Source organism: Mucor mucedo, assembly GCF_025094135.1.
Source record: "Mucor mucedo strain NRRL 3635 chromosome Unknown EV154scaffold_64, whole genome shotgun sequence".
Classification (NCBI taxonomy): Eukaryota; Fungi; Mucoromycota; class Mucoromycetes; order Mucorales; family Mucoraceae; genus Mucor; species Mucor mucedo.
In genome coordinates this window covers 151,060-178,241 of record NW_026252348.1, presented here as the reverse complement: position 1 = coordinate 178,241, position 27,182 = coordinate 151,060, and the positions used below count along the sequence as shown (strand labels likewise).

General features: G+C 36.7%; 7 protein-coding genes across 7 annotated transcripts; 3 read left to right on the top strand and 4 right to left on the bottom strand.

Annotated features, from left to right (window-relative positions):
- Window positions 1-4,167: 4,167 nt before the first annotated feature.
- EV154DRAFT_513557 (uncharacterized protein) lies at window positions 4,168-5,562 on the bottom strand. Its single transcript, XM_051602035.1, has 3 exons — window positions 5,360-5,562; window positions 4,938-5,304; window positions 4,168-4,863 (listed from the first exon to the last, which is right to left on the bottom strand). The coding sequence occupies exons 1-3, from the start codon at window positions 5,493-5,495 to the stop codon at window positions 4,488-4,490; spliced, it is 879 nt and encodes a 292-aa protein (XP_051456233.1). The 5' UTR covers window positions 5,496-5,562; the 3' UTR covers window positions 4,168-4,487.
- A 3,369-nt stretch (window positions 5,563-8,931) lies between these two features.
- EV154DRAFT_513555 (transcription factor S-II, central domain-containing protein) lies at window positions 8,932-12,598 on the bottom strand. Its single transcript, XM_051602034.1, has 4 exons — window positions 12,276-12,598; window positions 11,963-12,212; window positions 11,800-11,882; window positions 8,932-11,335 (listed from the first exon to the last, which is right to left on the bottom strand). Exons 1-4 carry the CDS (start codon window positions 12,478-12,480, stop codon window positions 9,018-9,020), a joined length of 2,856 nt encoding a protein of 951 aa, XP_051456232.1. The 5' UTR covers window positions 12,481-12,598; the 3' UTR covers window positions 8,932-9,017.
- Window positions 12,439-13,897, top strand: EV154DRAFT_270653 (S-methyl-5-thioribose-1-phosphate isomerase). Its single transcript, XM_051594702.1, has 2 exons — window positions 12,439-12,698; window positions 12,752-13,897. Exons 1-2 carry the CDS (start codon window positions 12,686-12,688, stop codon window positions 13,867-13,869), a joined length of 1,131 nt encoding a protein of 376 aa, XP_051456231.1. The 5' UTR covers window positions 12,439-12,685; the 3' UTR covers window positions 13,870-13,897.
- A 25-nt stretch (window positions 13,898-13,922) lies between these two features.
- On the bottom strand, window positions 13,923-14,579 carry EV154DRAFT_513542 (putative ribosomal protein S28B). The gene is made up of 2 exons (XM_051602033.1): window positions 14,528-14,579; window positions 13,923-14,210 (listed from the first exon to the last, which is right to left on the bottom strand). Exons 1-2 carry the CDS (start codon window positions 14,528-14,530, stop codon window positions 14,001-14,003), a joined length of 213 nt encoding a protein of 70 aa, XP_051456230.1. The 5' UTR covers window positions 14,531-14,579; the 3' UTR covers window positions 13,923-14,000.
- A 2,132-nt stretch (window positions 14,580-16,711) lies between these two features.
- On the bottom strand, window positions 16,712-17,390 carry EV154DRAFT_538722 (protein-tyrosine phosphatase; the record flags this gene model as incomplete). Its single annotated transcript, XM_051604302.1, has 4 exons — window positions 16,712-16,884; window positions 16,950-17,122; window positions 17,179-17,306; window positions 17,361-17,390. 4 exons carry the CDS (start codon window positions 17,388-17,390, stop codon window positions 16,712-16,714), a joined length of 504 nt encoding a protein of 167 aa, XP_051456229.1.
- Window positions 17,391-21,117: 3,727 nt separating this feature from the next.
- EV154DRAFT_538721 (kinase-like domain-containing protein) lies at window positions 21,118-24,032 on the top strand (the record flags this gene model as incomplete). The annotated part of the gene is made up of 6 exons (XM_051604301.1): window positions 21,118-21,120; window positions 22,537-22,686; window positions 22,770-22,889; window positions 22,952-23,501; window positions 23,563-23,626; window positions 23,678-24,032. 6 exons carry the CDS (start codon window positions 21,118-21,120, stop codon window positions 24,030-24,032), a joined length of 1,242 nt encoding a protein of 413 aa, XP_051456228.1.
- A 209-nt stretch (window positions 24,033-24,241) lies between these two features.
- On the top strand, window positions 24,242-26,244 carry EV154DRAFT_513534 (glycosyl transferases group 1-domain-containing protein). The gene is made up of 4 exons (XM_051602032.1): window positions 24,242-24,621; window positions 24,682-24,878; window positions 24,949-25,899; window positions 25,972-26,244. Exons 1-3 carry the CDS (start codon window positions 24,372-24,374, stop codon window positions 25,765-25,767), a joined length of 1,266 nt encoding a protein of 421 aa, XP_051456227.1. The 5' UTR covers window positions 24,242-24,371; the 3' UTR covers window positions 25,768-25,899; window positions 25,972-26,244.
- The last annotated feature ends 938 nt before the right edge of the window (window positions 26,245-27,182 follow it).

Genomic DNA, 27,182 nt, shown 5'->3' with positions numbered 1-27,182 from the left:
ATTTTAAGTACTACTATCGACATTAATCAATCATGCCAAAAACTTCTTGACGAATGTTTACAGCAGGGTACAATTGCCATTGGATTTGACTGCGAATGGGCTGTAAGAGGTAAAAGATCAGCAATTTCCATCAGTGAGCAGTCTGGTTTGAAGTTCGTTCCTGTTGCTTTGGTGCAAATCGCTTACGGTAATTCTGTCTACTTGATGAGAATACACTCATTCGCCTCAGACAATCTACCTGAAAATTTGATCAAGATCCTCACTGATACTAAAATAGCCAAAATCGGAAAAAACGTCAGCGGTGATCTTACAAGATTTCGCTATTTTGGTCTCCAACAATGCCCTGGTCAACTGGAACTTGGTACCTTTTGCAAAGATAAGGATCTCATTGAAAGAAGAAATACATCTTTGGCCGATATATGTGGGCTTGTTCTGAAGGTGCAGTTACCCAAGACAAATTTTGTTCGTTGTGGCAATTGGGAAGCCCCAATCCTTTCAGAAGAGCAAATAAATTATGCAGCTTTGGACGCTTGGGTGTCATACGAAATTTATACCAGATACAAACATATGCCCACAGTTCATCAGAAAGTAACTGTCAACACAACAGCCGGTTCTTTTATTGCAATTCATTTGGACAAATCTGCCTCGTCCTCTGTTGCTGGATACGGCTATATATGCAATGATGATACCCCTCCTACAAATAATACCCATGAAGCACTTCATACCAACAGTGCACTTATTGTAAAAGTTGTGAAAATAACTATTCCTGGATACCCTTTGGAGTGTTACAATGAAGGTCTGACCTTAGGTGATTTCCATAATATACCCTTCACTGTTTATATCAAATGCAAATATCTGTTTACAGCTTCAGAAAGAGTACATAATGTAGTTTCTGATACTTCTAATACCCCAATCATACAAATACCACCCATTAGCAGCGATACCACTTCTTCACCAATCAATACCAATAAGAATTCTGTCGACTCCCGTGTTTTAAAAGATGGATTTCATATTATGGACATGATCAAAATTAATAAGTCTCATGGAATGCAAAAAGACTTCATGCGTCGTTTCCGTGACATCATGTATGTATGTGACCAAGAGGATAAAGCTTTAGTAGAAAGTTATCTTGAAAGTATTGGTACGGACTGGAAGACACGGATGTTGGCAAACCCTGCTTGGATATTCGAACGTGTAAGAAGGCATATACCCCCAGCCGAAGAATTATACCCCGCCTTGAAATTCCTTTTTGAAAGCTACGGTCCTCTCAGGTGTGAGCATTCCGGCCTTAAACTCTTCAATGACGCAGCTGTTGCCATGTCCCTGCATGTTTTGGATTCGGTGAAGCAAGGGCATGTCTCAGACGTTGTTAATGGGCCTCCATTATATACCGAAAAAGGCTTGGACAAAAACAATCTCATGACATATAAATGCTCCAGAGGAACAAGCTCGGTTGAAGGAGCATGCCATATGAACATTGTTCGAAGGTTTGCTTCTTACAATGCATCAGTTAGATTGACCGACTCAATTTTAGCCGACTACCGGTTATATCATAACCTCAATGTAAGTAATAAATGATTTAAAAAGTATTTCATAAACTGAAAGTTATACATCATCATAGGTTGGATCAATTAACAGATACGGTAAAAAGCATCAAGGCCATTATAGTCCTTGGCTTGTACTGGCTATAAATTTATTAAGAGCTGAAGTAGGTCACGATACCGTTATGAATTATACCTGTGAACGCTATGGGAGTTACTTGAATTTTGAACAAACCAATGAAACTTTTGGTGTCGTCGATATACCCAGAACATTTGGCAACTCAATTGGAATTAGGCCTACTGAATCTCTTGCTCCAAAAAAAGTTAAAATAACAAAAGGTCGGATGACAGAACTTGCTTCTTTGCCTGTGGTAGAGCTTCCGAAGATTGGTTATTCCGCTAACAAGTTCAAATACAAATATCTATCGAATTGTCAAGGCACCTTGTATGCTGTAACTGCTGTTCATACAAAGGAAGAAGTATGTCTTTTTGAAACTCTAATTAATACCCAAGGCCAAGAGAGTACATCTATATACCAACCTTTTGATTCGGAAAAACCGAATTTCGAGCTTTTCGCTTTAACATGGAACTCTAAACATTGCCAACATGATACCAATATTTATTACAAGACACCAGGGCATTTAAAATCATATTTTAACATTTTAGAAGACAGGAAAAAATACGGAAATACTGTTCTCAAAAATATTGAAATATCACAAAGTGTTCGAGTACTTGCTGAATCCCCATCCAGGTTTATAAGATCAATACCTGCATTACCCAAACCAATACCCCCAATAGAGCAACATTTTCCACTTGGTACAATCAACCCACCATCACCTCAATTACAGATGATACGCCCTGCATATCGCTCCAGACATATCCCGGGTGCCACCCCTCTTACAATACCACTTTCACGCCACGTTACAGCTGAAGTAATCAATCTATCAAATAACAGAAAACGGAAAAGATTATGTGTGGTATGCATGGTAGATAACTGTCCTGGAAGTTCCAAAGGTTCTCTGTGCAGTAACAAATGCGGACGATGCAGACAAGAAAGTTGTACAGGTAGACACGTTAAACAACCAAAAACTGGGAAGAAAGATTTTGTGCAGCCTTTGCCTTGTTTAAATTTATAAATGTAGCTGATAATGTATGCTGGAATTGCTACCCGTCATTATTGGCTACAAACTTAAATCACTAATACCTAATTACAAATAAATCATGATATTTCCCTTAAATCACTTCAATAAATCTCGTAAAAAACAAATGGAACTTTACACGTAAAAAATTAAGTAAACCCTTCTAAAATCCAAAAATTTGGGTGCCCAAGGGCACCCAAATTTTTATGAATTAAATGCAAAATCAGATGAATTAAATGATATTTTAATGAAATGGCCCAACTATGGTTACACGGCCGCGGGGAGGACGTGTAGGTCACGTGATGGTGACTAAGTGCGCCACAGAAAATATAAGCTTTTTTCCTTGTTGCTTTCAATGTCAAATTGGCGCTACTTATCATTAAAGGCCATGACCTACTAGTATGAAAAATGGCACAGTTTAATATAAAGTTGGAAGCGTAAGTGTCTACCTACTAAATACAGGGAAAGCGTCTTCAATCCTATAGAAAGTGTCTTGACCAAAGGGAGTTCTCGGAATCATAACAGATAGTCTTACTTCTTGAGTTTCAAGCCACTGAGCTAGTTGCAACACAGAGAGGTGTACTAGTATTATCTCAATGAGCTGTTACACTTGAAGAAAAGGAATACAGTTTCAACGGAAGATTTGCTTTTAGGATATGTTGCTATCGTCTTGATCACCGGAATAGGCTACGATGCAAGGATTTTCGATGGTCGTTTTTATTGAGCAGCTTCTACTTTTTCATAATTTTGAGATGTGTTTAATTTAAACAAGTACAATTCTTACTTTGAGAAGATTGTGATGGCTCTTCTGGGGGCTGCAATAATCGGCTACCAGTTGATGTGTCCGTCATATCTATCATCAAAAATACCATGCAATACCTAAGAGTAACAAAATATCTGGCTTTATCTATCAAAATAACCGAAAATTGCTCGTTGGAACGATGAGCTTGGAAGACGTGATTTTATCCTGGTAATTACTAAACTTTGCTATATTTACAGTATAAATTTTAATTTCGAGGCTGTAATTGCTCCCACGGTGAGCTTTTAGCAAGTGTTACAATAACAACGTAGCTGTTCATTATGAGTAGTCCTGCAAACCCCCCCCCCCGCCGAGAAGCTCATTGTTCTCACTTTGTAGCTATTCTCGAGCGTTCCTACAAATTACATCACAATGTAACTATTAACCTTTATCATACGTTTTTTGCTCACCAAATATCTGGACATAATTACATCTAAAAGAGCGTCGAAAAAATATACATACATATATGCAGCTTTTGTAAATATACTTAATTAACATCATAATGGAAGATATGTATATCAAAGGCTCTATAACCGCAGCTGCAAGTATCACCAATATCCCGTAATAATTAAAATGAATCTTTTTTCCTTTAAAAGAGACAAATAGGTCATTTTTCACTAGTCTTTTTCACGATACATATTAATATTTTCTGAAAATAGTGTATATGAATAGACATAAAAAAAAAGGAGGGAAAAGAACGAGTTTAATTTACTGACTGATAATTTGTATTATGGAAAAAGTCACCCGTATATTTGAGTGTTTACATATGATTGAAAACGGTGAAATCTATACCATCATACTCTTAGACTTTATCTTGGTAGGACCACAATAAAAAAAACCAATCACGTGACTAAAAAGAAGTACATTTGACATGTTTTTTAAAGACTTTCATATGAGGGAGGATGAAGGGTAGGCTTTTTTTAATGATTTGATTGGCTAGAATAAAAGAGTTCTGTGTATATGTATAAAAAGAGAAAAAAGAAAAGAAAGGTATATAAATAGAAGGTGTTACAGTAGTGGAGCATCCGCTGGGTTATCTGAAGGCGGTAATTGTGTAGTAGTGTTTAAATCTCGACGACGTCTACGAGTAAGCAAGGTAATGAATTGTGGCATAGATCTCACATCCAAATCTGAACTGATATTTATTGCGGATTCCATGGCAATGATCCAGTCTGTCTTGTCCTTTTCAGACTGAGTTGTAATCAGGTACTGAGGACCGTTTTGTATTCGCAGACGAATGACATGGCGTTCTTTTAAATAGTCGGTTGCCACCAGTGCTTCCGCACCTTGCATCGAGTGTGACCAGACAGGTACGGATTTCCGTCTGTTGGGACAGCTTGTGAATGCCATTATTTTAGTGCCGTAGATCTGAATATAATAATATCTGTAAAATTATTAAAAAAAAAAAAAGTTAATATTTTGAAAATAAATTTTAATTAAAAAAATATTATATCTGACCTCCAGGATCTGCTTCTTGATTTCACTCCAGGCTTGGATAGCTCACACTTGACTTTTACATAACACATTCTTTGTACTGTACATTCATAATCTGGTAATGATTCTTTTCCTTCTTCTTCGCGTGGTAAGATGGTTCTATTTAACAATGATTTTGGAAGCTGAAATGTCCACGGGTGCGATTTATCATCATAACTAGGGGGTGCTTCTTGTTTCATTTCTTCATCTTGTATAGTCGATGCCGATGAAAGACTGGACGCCGTATCCGAAAGTGGCAACGAAACAGTCGACACCGAGTTGAATCGTGTCATTTTCGACAAGGAGCGAAGAGACCAGCTGCTTTCCTTCCTTCGTAGCCATGGAAACAATCCTATCCTTTTCAGTTAGTTTTCTTTTATTCTGTCTGTCTGTCGTGGCTGTCTTACCTCGACTGGTGTCTAATGTGTTTTCTGAAGAACGATGCATTTTGATTTTATTTATAAAGAGAGAAAAGGGTATATATACATGAAAATAAATGAATAGGAAAAAAAGAAAAAAAGAAATGAAATAAAAAAAAAACATTAAAATGAAAAGCCCTTATATGTCCATCCCTAAAAAAAAAATTTATTGTGTTATTGACAACGTACTTATTTGGGCTGGGAACTTTGTACTGGAACCCAGAGATTTATTTATACTTTTTTTTTCTTTATTGTTTGTTCCAAGTGCATTCTTTAATTTGTGCAGAATTCAATCATGGCGTGCTTTCTTTACACCATTCATTTTATACAAACTCACAATCGTCATCACCATGACGATATTCATGTGGGATTACTGTGATTATCGAGTGTTAGTTAGTAAAAAAGAAAGTCTGTCCTACGTTTTACGATAAATTAATCACTAAAGGGAGAGGGGGGGTACTGACATAAATCTATAGTTTTTCCGATCTCCATCATCATGAACTGAACACAGAATTAAAAAAAAAAAAGTGTGGTTACTCTTTTGTTTAGTGCTGAGTGGGTAAATTATCAAAAGGGAAAAAGACAGCCCCAGTCCCCAAAACGCAAAAAGGAGACCTTAATAACTTTTTTTTTCTCTCTTACTCCTGACGATCCCCTCCCAATTAACCATGCATTCAAATTAAAAATAACTTTTTCGGTCATTCTCCCGTTACAAGGCTGTGTACTGATTGTGTAACAGGGCTATTTGAAACTTCGTTTCCGTGAAACTCTCTTTTCATTTAGTTGCGAATTTGTCGTTCCTTAATAATTTCCCCACCGACATCGCATTGTCATACATGATACCTCTATCCGAGCCTTTGCTTTTTATTTCCTTTTTTTCTCATTATAATAAACACATCCATTCCCTTTTCTTCTCTTATCTACTCTAATTCACAAAGCTGCACATCATCCAAATATCGTTCCTCTCAACATAATGACTCCCATCAACAACACACGACAACCTATTAAAAAAGATGTCAAGAAATCTAGACACCAAAATCCACAAAGAACCCATTCCCAAACGGCACCATTTCTTTTAGGTCTTGTCATCTGCCTTGAAGAGCTAAAATAACACGAAACAACTAGATATAAACCACATGCACAAAAGTGGTACAATGAATACCAAGCAGCTGCCAAAGTAATCGATTAACCACTTATCTCTAATAGTTAGACTTATGTAAAAGAAATTACAAAAGAGACGTTGAATATCACACTGCCAAGCACTCTTTATGAAATCGCTGGCTGGGATACATCGTCTCAATTTAAACTAATTGATAACTGCCAAGTTCAATTCCAATAAGCATCGGTTGTTCAATATAAAATAGAAAATAGAAACTGTGATTTCTTATTATTGGTGCACATTTTAATTTTTATTTATGAAAACTTTAATGCAGTGCCGCTAGCTTTCTATCCAGTAAAACCAGTCTTAATATGCAGCGTTATTAGCTTATGAAGCCCCCTCTCCCCATACCTCTGAAAAGAAATGGAATCTCGGGGAAGGCAAACGAGACATGCAATCAAGAAAATATTTACTACTGTATTCGTCGTCGGTTTTAGAACCTTCAACGATCCCAAGCTCATAATTTCCATACTTGATCAATTGGCCTGCTCTCTTGGATTGTTGCTGCTCTTTCCATGAGTGCAAGACCAGAAACTTTCATTTTCGTGTTTATTAATATATTGATGCAATTTTTAAAATGGTTTACCACAAGTCAGGAAAAGCTTTTCTTGCGGTATCTAAAGAGACTTAGCTAACGTAACTGCGAAAAGCTGGTCGTACCATACATCTTCTCTGTAAACAATATCAGGTAAGTCAATACTATCGAAAAGAAAGTAGAAAATAACTTACCCCCTTATCTGTAAGCTGCCTTGGTCAGAGGCAAGTATGGTCAACCGATAAACAAGACTCAAAAGGTCCCGTTTAGTCAAATTTCATATTTGAAGAAATCTGACATGAACATCTCGACTCTCCCCAACAAGCACTTTATTGCCCAATGACAAGCAGAAACATCGGTAAGGCTGAAATACAGACTCAAAAAAAAATCTGTGAGTCTCATTTGTGGCCTATGATGATCCAGAATTACACCAGATATCAGATACAGGTAGGCAATTATTGTCAAATCTACCTAACATCTGTTCAACGCCATCCACATCATGTCATGTTTCATGGAGGTGTACAACCTTAAGACCTCATCATCAGCGGTAATACTACCCATCATTCTGAGGGTGAAGCCAAACCATTTGACTCCGTTTTTTTATCGGCGATCTTCACCAGAACGCGCCAAATGTCTACAAACGAACCAAAAGTCACGTTAATGCATAATTTTTCAAAAAAAAAAAAAAAAAAAAAAAAAAAATGGGATCATATTACCCTGACGGAGGTTCATTCCAGAGCCCTAGCTTTAGCAAGCGCTGCTATCCTCGGCATTGAGGATATAGCTATGAGAGAGGCATGTTAAAAAAATATTGCACGTAATCAAAATGCATGGCCTACATACCTTTTTATAAGCTGGTCCTACTGTAATAGGCTGCACGCTTAAAAAAACTATTAAGATTACAGGGTTTTCTTGTCATAGCCAATGTCCCACGAGAGCCTGCTTGCGCTTTTTTATTTATTGAAAGATGTCACATAGTAATTTAATTATTTTATAAGGAGCAACAATCGCTTTTGAATACTTACGGGCGTGTAGGCTTTCTGAAAGTAAAACATGCCTATAATGATACACTCAGTAATATGAATGAAACTCCCCGCACTGTTTAACTAACCTTCTCGTAAGAGACATGGACAAAAAATGGCGCCAAAGAAGAAAAAAAAAATGAATATGGGAGATTTTTCCTCCCTTTGAATAAACGAAAGATGAAACCAGTTTACGCCAGGATGAAATAATTAATCATATACGTTTTGCGCTTAAGCTAAATGAAAAAAAAGAAGGAATAGCGGTTTGTATGAAATAATTTACGCAGTTAATGCATCGTCAAACATTTTATCATTCTTGTGCTGATTCTAAAAGCATGTAACTGTTTATAATGATCTTGTCTTTTAAAAAGAATAAAGAGAAATTACGGTAGCAACTATAGCTGTTCAGCATAATTAATGATTTAGACCAATGTTCAATCATTTGAGAAGGAACTGCTTGTTTACAAGAAGAAGATAATTAAGTACAAACCTTAAAATTAATGTCGAGATAATAGCGGCAGTGCGTATTAGTTTATTCCTGCAAAATGTATGCCTATATATTTATGATTTGACGTTTGCTCTTCTTGTTCCCATTTCTTAAACTTTTTACATAACATTGTATAATACACTCTAATATATAATGTAGATAGATTTAATAAGTGGCTATGTATCTTGTCTAAAAAGATATGGGTCTAGAAATATATGTGTTTAGAAACATATGTGTCTAGAAAGATGTCCGATTGACAATGGGTTACACTGTACACATTTTCTTTTACTTATGACGATCTTTCTCCATTAAGTAATAAAAAACCATGCATTATTTTAAAAATAACTTTTTTTTTCAGGTCACAAAAGGCTGTGTACTAAGTGTGTGACAAGACTATTCGAAACATAATTTCCGTGAAAAAAAAAAATATTTTTTTATTATGACTAATAAGAAGGTCGATAAGCATCTGGACGATTTCTTTGTCGCTGGTTATTATAATAGCCTTGACCTCTTTCATAATTATGTTGTTGTTGTCGTGATGGATGAACAAAGCTTTCTTGTGGTGCTGGCTGTGTTGATCGAGCTGGCTGTGAATGTGTTGTTTGTGCAGCATGACCATATCCATACTTTGGCTGTTCCTGAGAATTGTAATAAGAAGGTTGGCTTGGTGTTTCAAATTGGGATGTGATGGGGGGTGGTGGAGAAGGGGCCAAGTACATGGGAGTAGCCATGGGCGTAGAATAAATGGCCGGCTTAGTAACGACAGGAATCTGCTTTGTCAGTACCAAGACACCCAAGAATAAGTCACATTCTCTTTCAGTCTCTTCCACACGCACGACATAAAGACAATCGGGGATGTGTTGGACTTTATATAAAGGTATGAGGTAAAAGTCTTTGACTTTGGTCTTATTGTGACCCACAACGGCATAACGTTGTCGTGAATCCAGATATTTTAATAAGGTTTGTGAGTTAGTGGCATCTTCTGTCCTTGAATCTGGTTCAATCTCTAAAAGAACAATCTCTCGACTGTTGGAGTATTGGCTTTGAGTGACATAGCCTGTCACACGTTCAGCGGGAATACGACCTTCGATCCACATGGTGGGAGATAATACTTCGGCCCATTCTTCTTCCGTCAGAATTCTTCCGCCAATCTGACGTGCGGATGCTTCAAATTCAGCAACAGCTGGCATATTGACTCGTCCATGCCAAATAGAGGGGAGTTTTTCTTTGGCTGGAACTTGCTCTTCTTCTTGTTCTGCATCCATAGAATCAGTCGGTTGATGATCTACTTCCAATTCGACTTCCTCGACTGTGAAGGGAGTATCTTCTTCTTCGCCTAAAAGTTCCTCCATATCTAATGTGACCCTTCTCTTTTTAGGATAATCCATAACACCAGAATCTGATGAGGAGAGAGATCTTTTATTATTATCATCATGAGCAGGAATTCCAATACGAGCTAAAATATCGTCCAATGGATCTAGTTTGGAACCGTTTGAGGTTGGACTAAAACTGGATATAGTAGGTTTGGTCTCTTCTTGTAAAGGATTGATGGTAGGCGTATCTCGCATTAAATGTTCAACCTGTTCAGAATACATGTTTTGATTGGTATCGTTATCCTTATTAGGGACCATAATAATATCTCCTTTATGTGTCTTTTTAATAATGGGAGTATTATCGACCTTCATCACCGAATTCTTCAATCCTGCTTTACGCATCACTTCAGACATACTCTTTAACTCGGGGTTAGCCATATCCTCAGAGGACATCTTGACTAACTGCATTGGATCCAAATCACCTGTAATAACACGCATCTGAAATACTTGATTTTGTTTATCCTTGAGGTTGTACAAAAGAGATCTGAATTTGCTCTTGTAACGTTCTCCACAAGTGTTTTGTGTCTTACCCACATCACCTAATTCTTCTAACATGGTGTTCTCGATACGTTTGGCTAAACTTTCGGCTGTACTACTACTCGTCTCTCCTTCTGCCAGTAATTGCGGGTTCTCTTCAATTGCCGTGTCCAAAATTCTCTTCAAGATACCAGACATATTCTTAATCACATTACGGCGTACTGGGTTTTCTTGCTCCGTCATTTGACTAGGTGACATGGGTGTATCAGGTGTCGCCATCTCTTCATCTTCTTCCTCCTCCTCCTCCTCTTCTTCTTCCTCTGCCTCTTCTTGCACACCATCCAAAGCTGGCTTATTATCCACCTCCACTTCCTTCTTCTTGGCAACCACAGGTGCACTACTACGTCTCTTTGGTTTGACAACATTTGCTGGTTCAGCACTTGCAGACATGGAAGCAGTACGCATACGAGATAAACGAGTGACACGTTGAGGGGTAGCAGGAGAGGATGTTTTCTCCTTGACTTCTTTCACAGCATCCTCTTTTGTACCTTTTTTCTTTTCTTCGACGGCATCTTTTACATCAGCTACTTCTTTTAAGGCTTGCTCTTCTACAACAGTAGCTTCTTCTACATCAGCTTCTTCTACATCAGCTTCTTCTACAGTAGCTCCTTCCACAGCAGCAGCTTTTTCTTTTACAGGTTCCTTTTCCTGCTTCTTTACCACATCATGCTTTTTACGAGCACATACATCACTGCAGTAAGAGTCGGCACGAGTACGGTTATGACAGCCTTCAGAAAGACACTGGGATTGGGTTCGGTTGGCTCCTCTTGTTTGACGTGCAGAGGGGGAAGGAATGGTGATGGTAACTTTGGGAGTAGGAGATTTAATCACAGGCTCTGGTTTGGTGGCTACTAAATCAAGATAGAAAAAAGTTAGTTAGGAGTGCTTTTTTAAGGTGTACACAGAACACACAGACACAGACACACAGACAGTTTGTCTTTACATGTTCGCCATGTCACCCATTTCGTTCGCATGTGTTTATGTGTGTGTTTTTTAAAGGGATAAAAAGGAGGGGATGAAAGGAAACAAGCTTTTTGAAGTATTCCATTATGTGTGATTGCTATTATAACAAGATATATATAAAGAAATAATAATAATGAAAAAATATATAGAAAATGAACATCTGCTTTTTAATGTATGTAGAAATATTGCGTTGTGGAGTTTATGGGTTGGAAAATTTAAAACAGAATCATCTTTTATTGACTTTCTCTTTTCTCTCTCACTTTTTCTCTTTCTCTCGTTCGTGATCCATGTGTGTGTGTGTGTGCGTGCGTGTGTGTGTGTGTGTGTAAAAAAAGAAAACAAAAGAACTTACCTTGTAAACAGTTCTGACAAACCCAATCAATATCCTCATCCTCTTGTTCATCTGGATCAAAGCCTACACACGTACAATGAAACCTACATATATATAAAAAAAAAATCACGTTCATAAATATGAGTACTATATCAAAATTAATATTTTTTTAAAGCTTCTTTACCATTCTTCACAGGTGTCACATTGAACCATGGGTTTACCACTGTAAGGCTGTTGACAGATACAGTACAACTTTTTCTGTCTGGCAGCCTTCTTTTTCTTTTTGGGCACGACGACGGACGAAGGTGCATTTCTTGAACGCGTCACACGTTTTTCCTCCACGACAGGCACGGGTGTTATGGACACCGCTGCTGGCGCTGTTGTTGGTTGCTTTAATAAAGAGTCAGGTGTGATGAAAGAATCTTGATTGGAAACTAAACCATTTCCAACAATTTGAGTTAACTTTAGCCCCTCAGTAAGTCTGTTTTGTAACAAACCCCATTCATTATTATTATTATTAGTATTATTATCCACGTTATACAGGTATGGGTTATCTGTTTCTAACAGGCCAAGTGCTGCGGCCGTGGCCGAATGCCATTCAGACTCTTCTTCTGGTTGCTTGCTTAATTCCTCCGTCGCAAGTAAATTCATTTGATTCTGATCTTGCAGGTCAAGATATTCGTCAATGTTGTGAATATCCATTTCTTGTTTTTTTTTCTTCCGTTGTGTTTAATTAAGAGAAGAAGGTGAGAATTTTCTATTTCCTTTCCCTTTACAGTCTCCCCTCCAAATCATAACAAAAAAAAAAAAAAAAAAAAAACTCTTTCAACCGTCACATTGAGATGGGCTATGACGATCTTTTTTTTTTTGATGTATTGGCGGGTCCCTTTATCTTTCTAAACTAAAAATGAGCAATAACAGTAAGTGCCACAGCTCTTTGTTTAATACAAGTGGAAAAGTAACATTAGCGTAGCCAAAACTTTAGAAGCCATCAAATATACAAGAGGAAACTTGAGTATCCTCAACCAACTCGTTTTACCTCACGAAACTCTCTTCGAAACTGTCTTGAACGTTCAAAATGGTCATGCTGCCATCAAGACCATGAAGACTCGTGGTGCACCTGCTATTGCTATTGTTGCTGCCTTATCTTTAGCTGTAGATGTCTATGCACGTCAACAAGACGAGGAGTTCACCACAGTCGACCAAGTTGTCCAATTCTTGTACGAGTCTCTCGAATACCTCAAGACCTCTCGTCCTACCGCTGTCAACTTATTCGATGCTGCTGGTAAACTCTGGACATTGATTCAAGCAACTGCTGCCGAAGCCAAAGAACCCGCCGCTGTTGTCAATGCCTATATTGAAGCTGCTGAACAAATGTTGGTAGATGATGTCAAGGACAATAAGAATATTGGTAAATTTGGTGCTCAGTATATTCTCGAGAACGCAAAGGATAAGGAAAACATTAGTGTCTTGACCCATTGTAACACTGGTTCTCTTGCTACTGCTGGTTGGGGTACTGCTTTAGGTATCATTCGTGATTTAAACGCTAATGGTAAACTCCAACATGCTTATTGTACCGAAACTAGACCTTATAACCAAGGCTCTCGTTTAACCGCTTATGAACTCGTGTATGAGGAGATTCCTGCTACCTTGATCTGTGATAATATGGCTTCTGCTTTATTAAAGCAAAACCCTAGTGTACAAGCCATTGTCGTGGGTGCTGATCGTGTGGCTGCTAATGGAGATACTGCCAACAAGATTGGTACCTATCAATTAGCTATTGCTGCCAAATACCACGGTATCATGTTTATCGTTGCTGCTCCTTCTACCTCTATTGATTTAAACACAAAGTCCGGTGATGATATTGTGATTGAGCAACGTCCCTCTGAAGAGCTTGTTACTGTTTCGGGTGTACGTGTTCAAGACGATGAACCTACTTGTATTCGTATTGCTGCTGCCGACATTGGTGTTTGGAACCCTAGTTTTGATGTGACTCCTGCTAGTTTAATCTCTGCTATTGTGACTGAACAAGGTGTTGTCTTGAAGAATGGACAATCTGAATTTGACATGACCTCTTTCCTTAAAAAATAAAGAATATCCCCCACAACCTACCATTATAACAACAGAAAAGAACATGTAATAGATTCTAATTCAAAATAAAAAGGTTTATTAAAGAGAGAAAAGAAAAAGAAAAAGGGGTTGCTGGGAAACAGAGAAAGTCTTTAACGGAGACGACGGGCTTCACGTTCGGATTCCAAGAGACAGAGGATATCGTTTTCACGAACGGGACCCTTGACGTTACGGATAATGGAACGGTTGGTATCATCCATGAATTCAACACGGACTTGAGTGACACCACCACGAGAACCAGTACGACCGAGAACCTTTGTGACTCTAGCGAGCTTGACGGGAGTCTTTGAAGAAGAAGAATCCTATTTTTTAAAAAAAAAAATTGTAAGCATCTTGTATTCTTACAATGTCACAACAGGAGGATAGTCGAATGAATGGATGTCGTTCGGTTTATACAGGGCGTGTTTTATTGCTTAGTGCTGATTGCTCATTGTAAGCGAGATCTACAGTTCATGAATTGGTGCATTGTTCATCATGGTTTCGACATGCTCGTATCAAAAAAAAAAAAAAAAAAAAAAAAAATTGTCGCATATCTTCTCTTCTATTGTGACATCCATCCATCCTCAATCCATTCGTTTCGAATCTAGTCTATCCTCCTTCCTTTATCCCTTTCACTCACCATGATAGATTATTTGTATATGGATTGAAAAGGAGGGAACTTGCCCTTTCGCCATCCACGCCCCGAACATTATCTCATTTCCCCCGTCCCTTCAAAAAAAAAAAAAAGTCTCCAAAAAAGGGAATGTCGGAGGTTCAATTATCTTTTTTTATTTTTCAGCATAAGCAGCATGTTTCCTGTGTAGTTCATCAAATTTATGGCAGAGCTACATAATAGTATTAGCATTCATATCTTTTTTTTATAAAAACAATACAGAGATATTTAATTATAAACGGAGTATTTTAGCATCTTCTTGAAATCGGACCCTTTTTTATTTATTTTCATGATTGAATAACCCCTAATAAATCATTTTCTACTAAATTTATCAATCTTCTAAATCCACAGCTTTTATCAATTCAATAACAATTTTGTGATAAGATTCTCATTTATTCCCGTATATTATATTCTTTATGCATATCCTAATTTATCCAGATACTGAAGTCTTCATAAAGCTAAAAAAAAAAGTAACACTTACACGAAAAGCTACAGCAGCAAGGAAAAGAATCGACAGCATCACACTATACTTTAAGAGGTCAAGCTAAAGAAAAAAGCCCAATATGAAATATGTATAAATAATGAAACAAACAAACTCAAGCTTTTACAAAGTATAAAGCGGAAGGATACCGTAGAAGAAAAACACGACAAAAGCGCAGCAAAATGGGTACGCAATTCCATCCTCCTTGTATATCCTGTAAATCTTGTGATGGAAGCGGGTATTCATCTGAGAGAAGCAAGCAATGCAACTAACATTGTCTAAATTTAAAGTACAAAGATTGTATAAGTCCTATACTAAACCAGCCGTCACTGCCTAATTTATATTCGCCACTCGTTTATGTAGTCTAGAGTAGAATTGATGGCTATGTCCTCATTATTGTCAACATAGCGTCTTTAATAATACACTCATTATGGAGTGATTAAGAGATTTGCATTATTATCACAAGTTGGTATCGACAGTTGTCTTTTAAACCGATGTAGGAGTAGTCCTAAGATCTAATCATATTACATTGTGATAGAATACAGTAATGGCACTTAAAGATGTTTGCTTTAAACAATTTTTTATAGAAATGTGGCGCTGTTATAGTTTTGGAACCAACATAATTAGATTGAAGTGCGTGTGGTAGATATGATTTATTGATGATTAAATTAAATCAAACTGGTGTACAGCCAGCCCCGTTATTTATAATATAATGGTGCAGTTAGATTATTTCTTCAAAGTTCGCTACTATCTTCTACGTGGAAAAAGACTGCATTTTTTTCTTTTGCGTCGGCAACACTTGTATCTTCCACATGGAAAAATTTGGTGGGCGTTTTTTTAGTATCTTTTGTATCATCCAAATGAAAAAACTTCAAAGGTGTTTTATCTTTTTCAAGATTATGTTTTGTTTCAATGGTATACAACTCTACATAATATAACAAGCCAGTTATTAAGCATCATATTTTTACCTTTACGCGTTTAGCACTTACTATTAGGCATACTCGACATATTGGATTTTGTTCAGTTCCAGGTAAAAAGAGAAAAATAAAATGAAGCGCCAGAGCTTTTTATTTGTTATTGTACAGGCTTAGTTTTTGTTTTTAAATAAAAATTGGAACTAAACGAGACGGGTACTTTTAAAAAGCGTGATAATCTTAAAATTACGTTTACCCTTTTCACTTAAATCTTATAATCCAAGCGTAGTTTACACCGGTTTCGAATTGTTAACATGTTTCGTAATTATGAACGGCTTTAAACGAGACTTTTGTATCTTGTTCTTACTCTTATAAAGTACTCCAGTATACATTGCATAACCCAAAGTTCTTCCGACTATGTATAGGCGTGGCATGACTGACAGGTCAATATGAACACAAAATAATACACGTTACGATTTAAAATTAATATAGCACAGATTTTAAGTATCGACCCTCAGATCATAAATATTTGCTAGATCTTGCCATTTCTGTCTAGCCACATCCAAGTTTTTAGATCTCTCCAATTCACACAAGTAATATTTATAAAGTATGCCGATCATTAAAATTTTCAATCCTTCGATGCCATACCAAGTGATGCATACAAATGATACACAAAAACACTACCCAAAACCACAGAGTATAATCTACGTCCCACGTTCTCATAATTTACTGGTATAATTTCCAATTATCGAGAGATTAAACTCCCCATTTTGGTTTATTAGTGGGAATGCCGACAAGATCTGTATCAAACAACTCTATAAACTGCTCGTTTAGCAATCTAACTTTGGGTCCTGCATATCTACGGTACTCTTCGAAAATCGATGTCAAATTCCAACGTTGTAATTTTCTCATACACCCAACAATGGTTCCTATTGACAATATCGAGTATAGGTTAAGAATGTGTTAATGACATGCTCTATTTTCCTTCTTTTACCTGTTCGATGTCTTCCTAAATTACACATGATCATCACTGGATAGTTGGTTGGGTTCAGTACCAAGTCTAAAGCTTGTAGAACTGCCTCTTCTGTAATGGGATCCCAAGCATTCACAGACGACACGACGCCTAAATGATGTAACTGAATTTCTTGATCGTCAATAAAGTCTAAGCTATAGAATTTTCAATTAAAAACACAGAAGTATTTTCTATGGATTATTAACTTTACAATCGTTGATTGGGTTCTTCGGGTGCAAGCCATGCAATTGTTTTTAAGCCTAGTTTTTCCAAGAAGGGAAAATTCAGTTCATTGGGTTGACCTGAACGATATAAATCTTCTTCAATCATGCCAAAGTTCTATCAATCGTGTCAATTATGTTTTCCAGTGCTCAAAATTTTATCATACTTTACGACAGGTGGTATGAAATGTTGTGAACTCATCGCGGTTGTTTTATGCGTGGTTTTTTTAAAAAGAAAAAAAAAAGACAAAATTGACTGGGACAGATTCTTATATACACTGTCATAGATTGAGTTGTTTTGATTCGACAAGAAAAAGCTACGCTAATCCCGTCAGTGAGAGTGAGGGTACATTTATTTTGAAGGAAGGACTATCCTCTTCACGCACATTGTTACCATTTCTATAAGAAAGTTGCATGATAAAGATTGTCTGTCATGGATTAACAACTCCCTTTGGTCATTATGGACACTAAGTGATAATACCAGGCAAATAGTTATCAATATAAGGACTTCAGTCTTATCTCCTTCAAAGTTATCTGCCTAAGAAAAAAATACGAGCCAGATATCATTTACTTCAATTTTGTAATCGTAGGCCTACATTTTCCTGATCTCGTTTGTATTCGTACTTCTCCAACAGATATTACGTAGTTCAGCATCACGGATCAAAATAACAATTGTTCAATTGCGCCAAGAAGGGTCTATGCGATGTGTTTTGACTCATCATTGCATAAAATATTCCTTGCGTGTGAAGTCCATATGCCGCAGAACTTTCTGACGTTTACTCATACTTTTTATAGTTGTATTCTTTCCTTTTTGTAAATAATGGTGTTAAGACGCTAGTAATAATAGTTCTTAAAGGTTATGAGTAAAATATGATTATTAACGGAAACGTTAAAATAAGAAAGTAGTATGAAAGTGAGCACCAGACTGGAAGTAGCCAACTTAAGCAATCTTATAAAGGTCAGGAAATAAAGAGATAATCAGCAATGATTTTGAGAGAGCATTGACAGTATATAAATATATAGTAACAGCAAATATTGAAAAGCAAAGTAATTGCGGTTGTTCCAAACGATATCTTATGAATAGTTTAATGACAATGAGATTCGAGTCGAATATAAAATATACACTCTAACTGATTGCCATATGAGAATTTAAGAAATGAAGATAAACAAGAAGGTAGAAGTTGAGGGAAACACAGTGAGGAGTCAAATACAGATTATTTATGAACTTGATTTTTAGTCAAGAAAAAACTGAAGTTATGGATAGTGATATAAAAGTTAATCATGGATTAATCTGTTCACCCTGTTTGCTATATATGTTGCAGCAGACGTTGCTTTTTCTCATGAAGGGAGTATGCAACCGTTTTGATTTATGTGATAGTGAATTACAATTTTATAAAGGGAAAAAACAGTGATATTATGCTTGGTTTTTTATATAAATATCGACATGACAGTTATAATCAAAGTACTTCCTATACCATCAATACATTTCTTGATCGGTCAGATTACTTTTGATAGTATTGATAAGTGCCGACATTACTTGTAAATTAGCTTCTCCTCAAGCATTTGGATCGTGTTTGGTATCATATGAAGACATACGATGATATATAGAGAGCGACCAATATAGGTGTCTTTGGGAATTGGTAAAGTGTTATGCAATTTGGCTTCTAGTAATGCAACATTGAAATTACCTGCCCAAACAAATTTGGAGTAGTTCTTGTGCAGTCAAAGTCTAACAAGCATCGTGTGTAACACCAAACCATACTTTATTTTATTTGACCGCAACAATGGGTTATGCCAGTCGCTATTAAAATAAAGTCTGTGTTTACCTGTTGTGAAAAATGTTTTTAATAGTAGCCAAACTTGGAGAATTTGTGAGGTCATCTATCATTACCATCCTAGTCACATTGGCGATTGGTTTTAAGAGTATTTAATCGCATTTTTTTTAAAAGATTTGAATGCCGTTTTATGTATTTTTGTCCCCTCTTTTGTCTTCTGCTCGCATCCATAACGGTGTTTTCAAATCATTTCTAATTAAAATAGTGCACTTGCTCTCTGCAAGAGCCCAATGAGCCTGTATCCTCTGTGGGCACATGAAAAATAAAAAAGCTTTTTGTTAGACTCTTGGTTAACGGGGCAAGAAGTTATATGAAGGGAAGAAATGTTGACTGTTTTCTGCAGCTTCTCTTTTTTGTGGCGAGAACTCTCTTCCATTCATAAACCTCAACGCTCTAGAGTGTTGAGGAAAAGAAAAAAAGGCTGTCACCAAGGATTCGTGTAAACAGAACGAGGTGGCTCACAAATTGTAAGACCTTTTACTTACAACGATGATATGGGGCTGGCTTCTCTGGTTCGATACGTCCAGCCCCATATCATGATTATTTACATGATCAAGTAAAGACACATGTACACCTTGAAATGTGGATTCCTAATACACATTTCATTATTACTGTTCTCCCTTTTTTTATTATCACTCCTACATCTATTTCTTTTCATTGTATGAACCACAAAATAAAAGAAATTTCGTTATAAAAGAAAACGGGGCCCCCCTTGTTTATAATTAAGCTCACAGGAATTGTTCCCTTTACATCCGCACAGAAAAAAAAAATATTTGGAGGCGCGAGCTTGTGTTTTTATATAAGCAATAATAATCGGCCCTGATTAATTTTTTTCTTTCTCAAATTAATAAACATTTCATTGTTTTCAGCAAAAAAAAAATTCCGAATTGAGTCTCTTTGGTAGAAATTTTAAACAGTAGGATGCTGTAGCTAAAAAGATCCTACAAGTTGTTCAAGTCATAGACGTACTACAGTAAATGCGACTGGAGACATTTAATTGCTTGTTATAACATCTACTATCATGTTGTAAATAAAAACATATTTTGTTTCTTTTTTTTTCAGTACCGGTAACGCTTCTCTCCTTTGGACAAAATGGGGCCACTCCTTTATTAAGTTCTTAGATCCCTATTTTTTTTTCTGCTTGTGCATGAATTTTGAAGGTCATTTTAATGTGAAGGAAAAGTAACTTGCACTTGAAAATCGATGATATTACAAAGCAGTAATGTATTTTTGCCATACATGATGGATATAAAAACTTTAACAGAAAGAAAGTTATCCAAATAGACTTAAGGTTGCTATTGGAGATCCATTGGTAGATTTAAAGTTTTTTTTTTTTTTTTTTTTTTTTCGCTGAATGTTAAACTTCCTTCCCCACCCTTTTGAGTTCCTGGAAAACGCGCACACGCACACATTGTATGTGCGAGAGAGAGAAAAACAGTCTAGATTATTTAAAAAAGACTGTCTTGGGCTTTCAATCCCTTAAAATAAGCGATCTATGCATACTGGGAAAATAATGAACATTGATGCGTTGTCGTGTCAACCAGCTGTCATATAACCCTACACGGTACGTATATTAAATGACCCAACTGTAGTCAAATAGTCAATTTTTATATGATCTCTCCCCGCTCTCTCCCTAGACATTTGTTTTATATTTAGGATAAACGAACAGCTCTCTCTCTCTCTATTTTTGTAACAAAATAAAAGTGATGACTATGTAATGAGGCCAGTGGATGTATTGAAAAAAGAGATTATATCTCATTCCGGGTAATAATTGGATAAGTGTACAATTAAATAAAGTGAATGCTATTATGTTTTTGTCATGATAGAAGCAGATCGAATACTATGATACGATTGGTGCAAAGATATATAATGTATATAAATATGTAATGACATATATTATATTCTGCCTCTTACTCTTAAAATAGAGTGATTTTACACATGTAAACATGTTTGTTCGATTAGAATCGGGGGATAATTCATGATTTTATAAGCCTAAATTATTTTAGCTCGAGGCTAAGTAAAATAGTTTGGACTGAAATCACTCACTGTTTTATTTTTCTTTACCCTTCCATCTGGGATTTAAACAAGGGAAATATGGTGAATTAGTTATCAAAAGAGCCACGAGTTTGATAGAACCTTTTTTTGGCTAGATACTAGTGAGTAAAGTCGCAGCAGGGGGGTATTGGGATGGTGTTACATGAAACGCACGTTAATCAAACACAAAGAAAATGATGTCGATCCACGTTTCTCCTTTTTGTCAGATGGTCCTTGCTCATTCTATACAAAAAAAGAAGGACGATGGAGGATGGGATTAATTAAGGCGTGTAACGGTTTTATCATATTTTCTTCGCCATGTGGCTCTCATCTAATCACTTTTTTTCTTTTGCAGCGGTAACACCTGCATTTGAGGTCATATTTTGTACCACATCCACTCGGATAGGCTTATAAATTTTGTATTTACACCAAACTATTCACCATGCACGTACCACCCAATCCCATAAAAAGATCCAAGGTAACGGGATGATTTTGGTTGTTCTTTTGTCATTTCCCGGATACTAGGAATATTTTTTCTTATTGCATTGAATAAAGAATAAGTAAATAAATAGAAAATAGACATGTTTTCCTGAGCAACTCGTTTTCGATTACATCGTGTACAGTCCATTAGAATGTGGACTTTTAAATAGCGTTGAATTTTTTTTTTTTTTTTACTAATTTGCGAGAAAAACGCACAAGAATGCTGCTGTGAGAATGAAAAAGGAGGATCTTGTTACTGATAAAAGGGATTTTATGCTAGGGTGGCCACTTAGTATTTAGCAAACACGTCCCAATACCAGGGAATGTATGTGCGTTTACATTTGATTTTTTAAATAGTAATGATAATACAAGGGAAGAATAAGACCCCTTTAACTCTTGTGGGCAATCAGTTGACACTCCCTCCCCCCCAAGCAAGAAGGAAAAAAGGTCAACAATGAGTGTTACTCAAAGAGAAATGAGGCGGAGTTGAACATTTGAACTCCCTCATCAACGTTGTACGACTATCAGCAAACGTTTTTATTGCGTTTTTATTTTTATTTTTTCCCTCTTTTTTCTTCAACTCTCTCTCTCTTATTTTTTATCACTAAAAAACTAGCCCATTACAGTCATTCACTGATACCTTCTTTTTTTTTGTTGTATTATAAACTTTCCTTTACTATAATTCAGCAACAAAAGACACCCCTTATTTCCTTCTCCTTTTTGCAAAAATAAAACTGCAAAATACCAACAACAACAACACTCTCACTCACACTCATTCAATAACAACACCCCTTTTTTTTTGTATATATATATTTATATACATAAAAAAATCACATTTTTTCTCTATCCATTTTCTTTCTTTTATAGAATTTTATAAAAAAAAATAATATATTAAAGAATGACAATCACCACCATGACAAACATTCGTATGCGTTCTTCGGAAAAGGTAATTTAGATGAACCTGACTTTGAGACCAAAGAACTGATGTATCTTTCATAGGCATTGATGCAAAAATCTAGATCTGAGCCCAATTGTCAAACCGCAGCCGTATACAACGCTTCTATTTTTCCTAAACGTAAATCTACCGGCAATCTTCATCAGCAGTCCATGAGCCAAACCACTTGCATGTCTCGCTCCACCACCACCAAAGTAAACAATGATACTAAATAATTAAAAAAAACTGGTACATATTTTTCTCATTCTGACTAAAAAAAAATTAAAAATAAAAATAGATTTGGCGTCCTCCTGGCCATTGTGAAATTCCTGACATTTTAGGCAACGCTTATTTGAAACCAAGCCCACCTGTTTCTTTCGATTTGCGACCTACTGATATTGCCAAGCAAGTGTCCAAGGTAACCCTTTTAAAAAGAGCATATAATCTTAATGTCAATGACTTACCTTAGTAAACTCACAGCGCCCATGGTATCCTCCCAGCCCCAATTACCAAATCCCCAATCTTCCACCCGTTAAACGCTCGCAAAACAAATTCGAAGCCAAATTAAGAAAGCTTTTACCCAAAAAGATTTCTATTCGATCCAGTGATCCTAGTTCTCGTTACACTGACTATAAGGAAGTGGGCACTGGTGTCAATGGAGCCGTCGTGAGAGCCAGTTACCGCAAAAGACCCAACGTCCGTGTTGCCATTAAGCGCTGTCGACTCGATCCCGATCGTGAATACCGTGCTGCCATTGTTCGCGAATTACGCATCATGGCTTCCGGTCATGCCAACCTGATCAAGTTGCGCGAAGTCACTTTATGTCAAGACGACATCTGGATGACCATGGACCTCATGCGATGCTCTGTCTTTGCTGTCCTTTGTCAACGCGGTATCCCTGAAGAATACACTGTCTATATGGCTTGTGAAACCTTGAAGGGTCTGTCCCACTTGCATTCTCAAGGCATTTTGCATCGTGATGTCAAGTGTGAAAATCTTTTATTAGGCTGGCATGGAGAAGTTAAATTAGGTAAATATCTATTTACCTATCATATCGAGTCTTAAACAAACTAACATGGATTTTTTGGTAGCTGATTTTGGATTATCTGCACGCATTGCCCGTCCAAATCATGAGCGACTCGGCACCACCAAATGGTAAGCTTGTTTATGATGTTTAAAAAAAGACAAAACTGACTGTAATTATAGGATGGCTCCTGAGGTAATTAGAGAAGAATACTACAGTGAAAAGATTGACATGTGGTCTCTTGGTATTACGATTATTGAAATGATGGATCGTGTGCCACCTCACTACTCAATCAAGGACGAAGAAGAGTTATTTGATATCATTGCTACTGAACCCAGCCCTACATTTACATACAGCTATCCTACCATGTACATGAGAGGTTTAGTCGCTTGGTTATTAGACGAGGAACCCGAAACAAGACCCAGTGCTCGTGATGCTCTCATGGAAATTGAGGCTCATATTCAATCGAATCTTTTACCTTGTTCTAACCCCAGGGACATGACTCGTTTCTTGAACCAAGTCTTGCCTGAATGTTAAACCTTCTTTTTTTCTTTTTCCCTTTACACTTTTATTATTATGCTTACACATATTTATGTTTCTCTATATTTGCTCCTCCCTTTATATGCCCCCACACACACATCTCTTCTCTATAACACAAACTAATTACATTTAAAATTCGCTCTCTGTCTCTTTTTTTTACAAATTTTTTTTTTTTTTGTTAAAGAAATCTCTTCTTTATTTTCTATGTCCTCTCCTCTCAAAATAAAGGAAGTTTTTTTTTCTACGTTTTTTCGTGCCCAGTTTAAACTTTTCAATTAAATTTTCGTGTTGCTTTAATTTTCACACACTTTCTCTCTCTTCTACAATTTCAGAAAAATGTGGGAACCTCTGGAGAATATGGGCATGACGGCTACCGGGTTGTTAATGGCCTTGTTATGTTCTTATGTGTTATTTGGCCGATTGTTGGGCATGTACGTTTTTGACACCACAGGTGCCAATGGTGTTCGCAAAAGACTTATGGTGCAAGTCGTGGTCTTGGGCGATATTGGCTGCTCACCTCGTATGCGATACCATGCCACTTCATTAGCTGATTCCGGCTGCACTGTTGACCTCATTGGCTACGCCGGTAAGTTTGCAATGGGAAAAAAAAAAAAAAAAAAACCATGCTAACATGATGCTCTTAAAGAAACGAATCCTGGTGCAAGAATTAATGTAAATCGGTACATTCGTGTACGTCGTATTCGTCAAGCTTGGTCTGTACCTGAAGGAAGCCCTAAAGTATGTTATTTATTGTGGGCTCCGTTCAAGGCTATCTTTTTATCACTGCAATTGTTCTGGTTGATGGGATGTATCAGTCAGCGCCCTGATTTCATCATTGTCCAAGTAAGTGGTTTTTTTTGTATGTGTGTGTAAATGCTTAAAAATAAGTTCCTGGCTAATTCTTAAAGAGTAGAACCCACCGTCCATTCCTACGCTCATGATTGCGCGTATTGTGGGTGTGATTCGCAAGGCCTGGGTAATTATCGACTGGCACAATTTTGGCTACTCCATTCTCGGTATGAAATTGGGCATGGACCACAAGGTGGTACGACTTGCAAAATGGTACGAACAGAAATATGGGCAGAAGGCATATGCGCATTTGACGGTCACAGACAAGATGCATGCGGAATTAAAAGACAATTGGAAGGTGAATGGCAAGATCTTGACACTCAAAGATAAGCCGCAGTCGGATTTCAAGAGATTGACTGTGGACCAAATTCACCGTCAATTTACATTTTCGCTGGGCGTGATCCAAAAGACGGTTTTGGAAAGTCCCAATGGGAAGGAATTTCTGGGAAAATTCAATAATCCCAAATTAGGAACACTTTTAACGGACGCTGATGACGAAGGATTTTTAATGTGGAGAGAGGATCGACCCAAATTAATTGTGTCTTCTACCTCTTGGACGGAAGATGAAGATTTTAGTGTGCTTTTGAAGGCGATCGAGTTATATGAGGCACAGGCCAAACCTTCTGATCCTCGTCTCTTGTTTGTGATTACCGGAAAGGGACCCCAGAAAAAGTTTTATGAGGAGAAAATAAAGCAAATGACGCTAGTCAAGACACGTATTATTACAGCATGGTTAGAAACAGCAGATTATCCCATGTTATTAGGTAGTGCAGACCTAGGTGTTTCGTTACATACCAGTTCAAGTGGCATGGATCTGCCAATGAAAATCGTTGACATGTTTGGATGTGGACTGCCTGTCTGTGCCATTCAATTCTCATGGTAAGAAAAAAAAAAGGGAAAAGGGATAGTTCCATATTTTTTTAAAATATGTTTTTTTAGCCTGGATGAGTTGGTGCTAGATGGTCAAAACGGCCTTATTTTCGAGAACAGTCAAGATTTAGCCGAACAATTTATGGTAATTCAAAACATTTTGTTTTCTTTTGTTGACCACGTTTTTTAATTATATTATAAATTTTTTTTTTTTTAGGAATTGTTTGTGAAAAATCCAGAAAAATTAATAACTTTGCGCAGTCAAGTCATTTCAGAGTATAAAGACAACACGTGGCAAGCACAATACAAGGATGTTCTAGTCAGTTTATTCAATCAAAAAACTTCATAATTTAAAAAAATAAATCTTTTTTTGGGATGGAACGAAAAAGTCGGTCATTCAATGCCACGTTGTGTAATCAGCTTTTTTAATTGCCTTTGTTGGCTCTTATTTGTGGAGAATTTCCTTTTCTCGGACCGGTTTGGAATGTATGGATATTGTAGTAAAAAAAAAATTTTTTTTAAAAAAAAAATTATACCTGCAGCTGATTTAATTGTTTTCGTTATTTTATCTGTAAAAGAAAAAGTATAAACCAAGATTGTTGTCATAACCTTATTAAACTAAAAAAAAAAGTTAGTAGTAATGGGATCATGATGTACCTGAATTACATAAGCATGGTTACGCCCCCTCACCCAACTCACCCCCCACCCAACACTTTCTCATTGCCATGGAAACAAATGGTCGGGTAAAACAAATATTATCAATAATATTACAACCCCCGTTTTGTGCAACATTATCCGGATTGGTTTATTCCGATAATATATAAAGCCTTTTTTATTATTCTTTTTTTTCTTTTTTTTTTTTTATTCTGATAATATAAAAAAGACATAAAAAACTACAATTTAATCAATTAGAAAGGGGATAAAACTACAAAAAAAAAAGATTTTTTTTTTTATCTTTTCACACACACCACACACAACGTACAAAAAAAAAAAAAAACTTTACTAAACATGGGGAATCAAGCAAGTAAAGTTATTGAAAAGACAAAAGAGAGAAAAGAACGACGATCCAAAAGTAATCGCAGAAGAAGCACCATTACTTTAGGCGGTCGATCTCATTCCTCTCTTGTCATGGCAGCCACCAAAAGCATGCAAGCGAATTACGACTGGATCGACGAAAAAAACCAAGCCGCTGCCGTAGCTGCTGCTGCTGCTGCTTTGCCTACACCGCCACACTCACAACCCAAATCAAGAAGACAATCCATCACCGAATTCTTCTCCGGTCGTAAAAAGAGTCTTGTCCAAGAAGACTTTCGAGAATACGATCGGCTCCAAAGACAGGTAATAATTTTTTCACAATGGAAAAAAAGAACAATGAAAAGAAGAGCTAAAAAAAAAAGGGTAATCTAGCATTATCTCTTGAAAAGTGCA

What these genes read in the sequence shown, in the direction of transcription:
- EV154DRAFT_513557 (XM_051602035.1), bottom strand. Translation starts at nt 5,495, where the DNA reads ATGTTTTTTTTTTATTTCATTTCTTTTTTTCTTTTTTTCCTATTCATT. An exon ending in CACATTAGACACCAGTCGAG is followed by an intron (nt 5,305 to 5,359) that starts GTAAGACAGCCA and finishes TGAAAAGGATAG; the next exon opens with GATTGTTTCCATGGCTACGA. An exon ending in TCAAGAAGCAGATCCTGGAG is followed by an intron (nt 4,864 to 4,937) that starts GTCAGATATAAT and finishes ATAATTTTACAG; the next exon opens with ATATTATTATATTCAGATCT.
- EV154DRAFT_513555 (XM_051602034.1), bottom strand. Translation starts at nt 12,480, where the DNA reads ATGGATATTCACAACATTGACGAATATCTTGACCTGCAAGATCAGAAT. An exon ending in TGTGACACCTGTGAAGAATG is followed by an intron (nt 11,883 to 11,962) that starts GTAAAGAAGCTT and finishes ATATATATGTAG; the next exon opens with GTTTCATTGTACGTGTGTAG. An exon ending in TTGTCAGAACTGTTTACAAG is followed by an intron (nt 11,336 to 11,799) that starts GTAAGTTCTTTT and finishes ATCTTGATTTAG; the next exon opens with TAGCCACCAAACCAGAGCCT.
- EV154DRAFT_513534 (XM_051602032.1), top strand. Translation starts at nt 24,372, where the DNA reads ATGTGGGAACCTCTGGAGAATATGGGCATGACGGCTACCGGGTTGTTA. An exon ending in TGACCTCATTGGCTACGCCG is followed by an intron (nt 24,622 to 24,681) that starts GTAAGTTTGCAA and finishes ATGCTCTTAAAG; the next exon opens with AAACGAATCCTGGTGCAAGA. An exon ending in CTGATTTCATCATTGTCCAA is followed by an intron (nt 24,879 to 24,948) that starts GTAAGTGGTTTT and finishes CTTAAAGAGTAG; the next exon opens with AACCCACCGTCCATTCCTAC.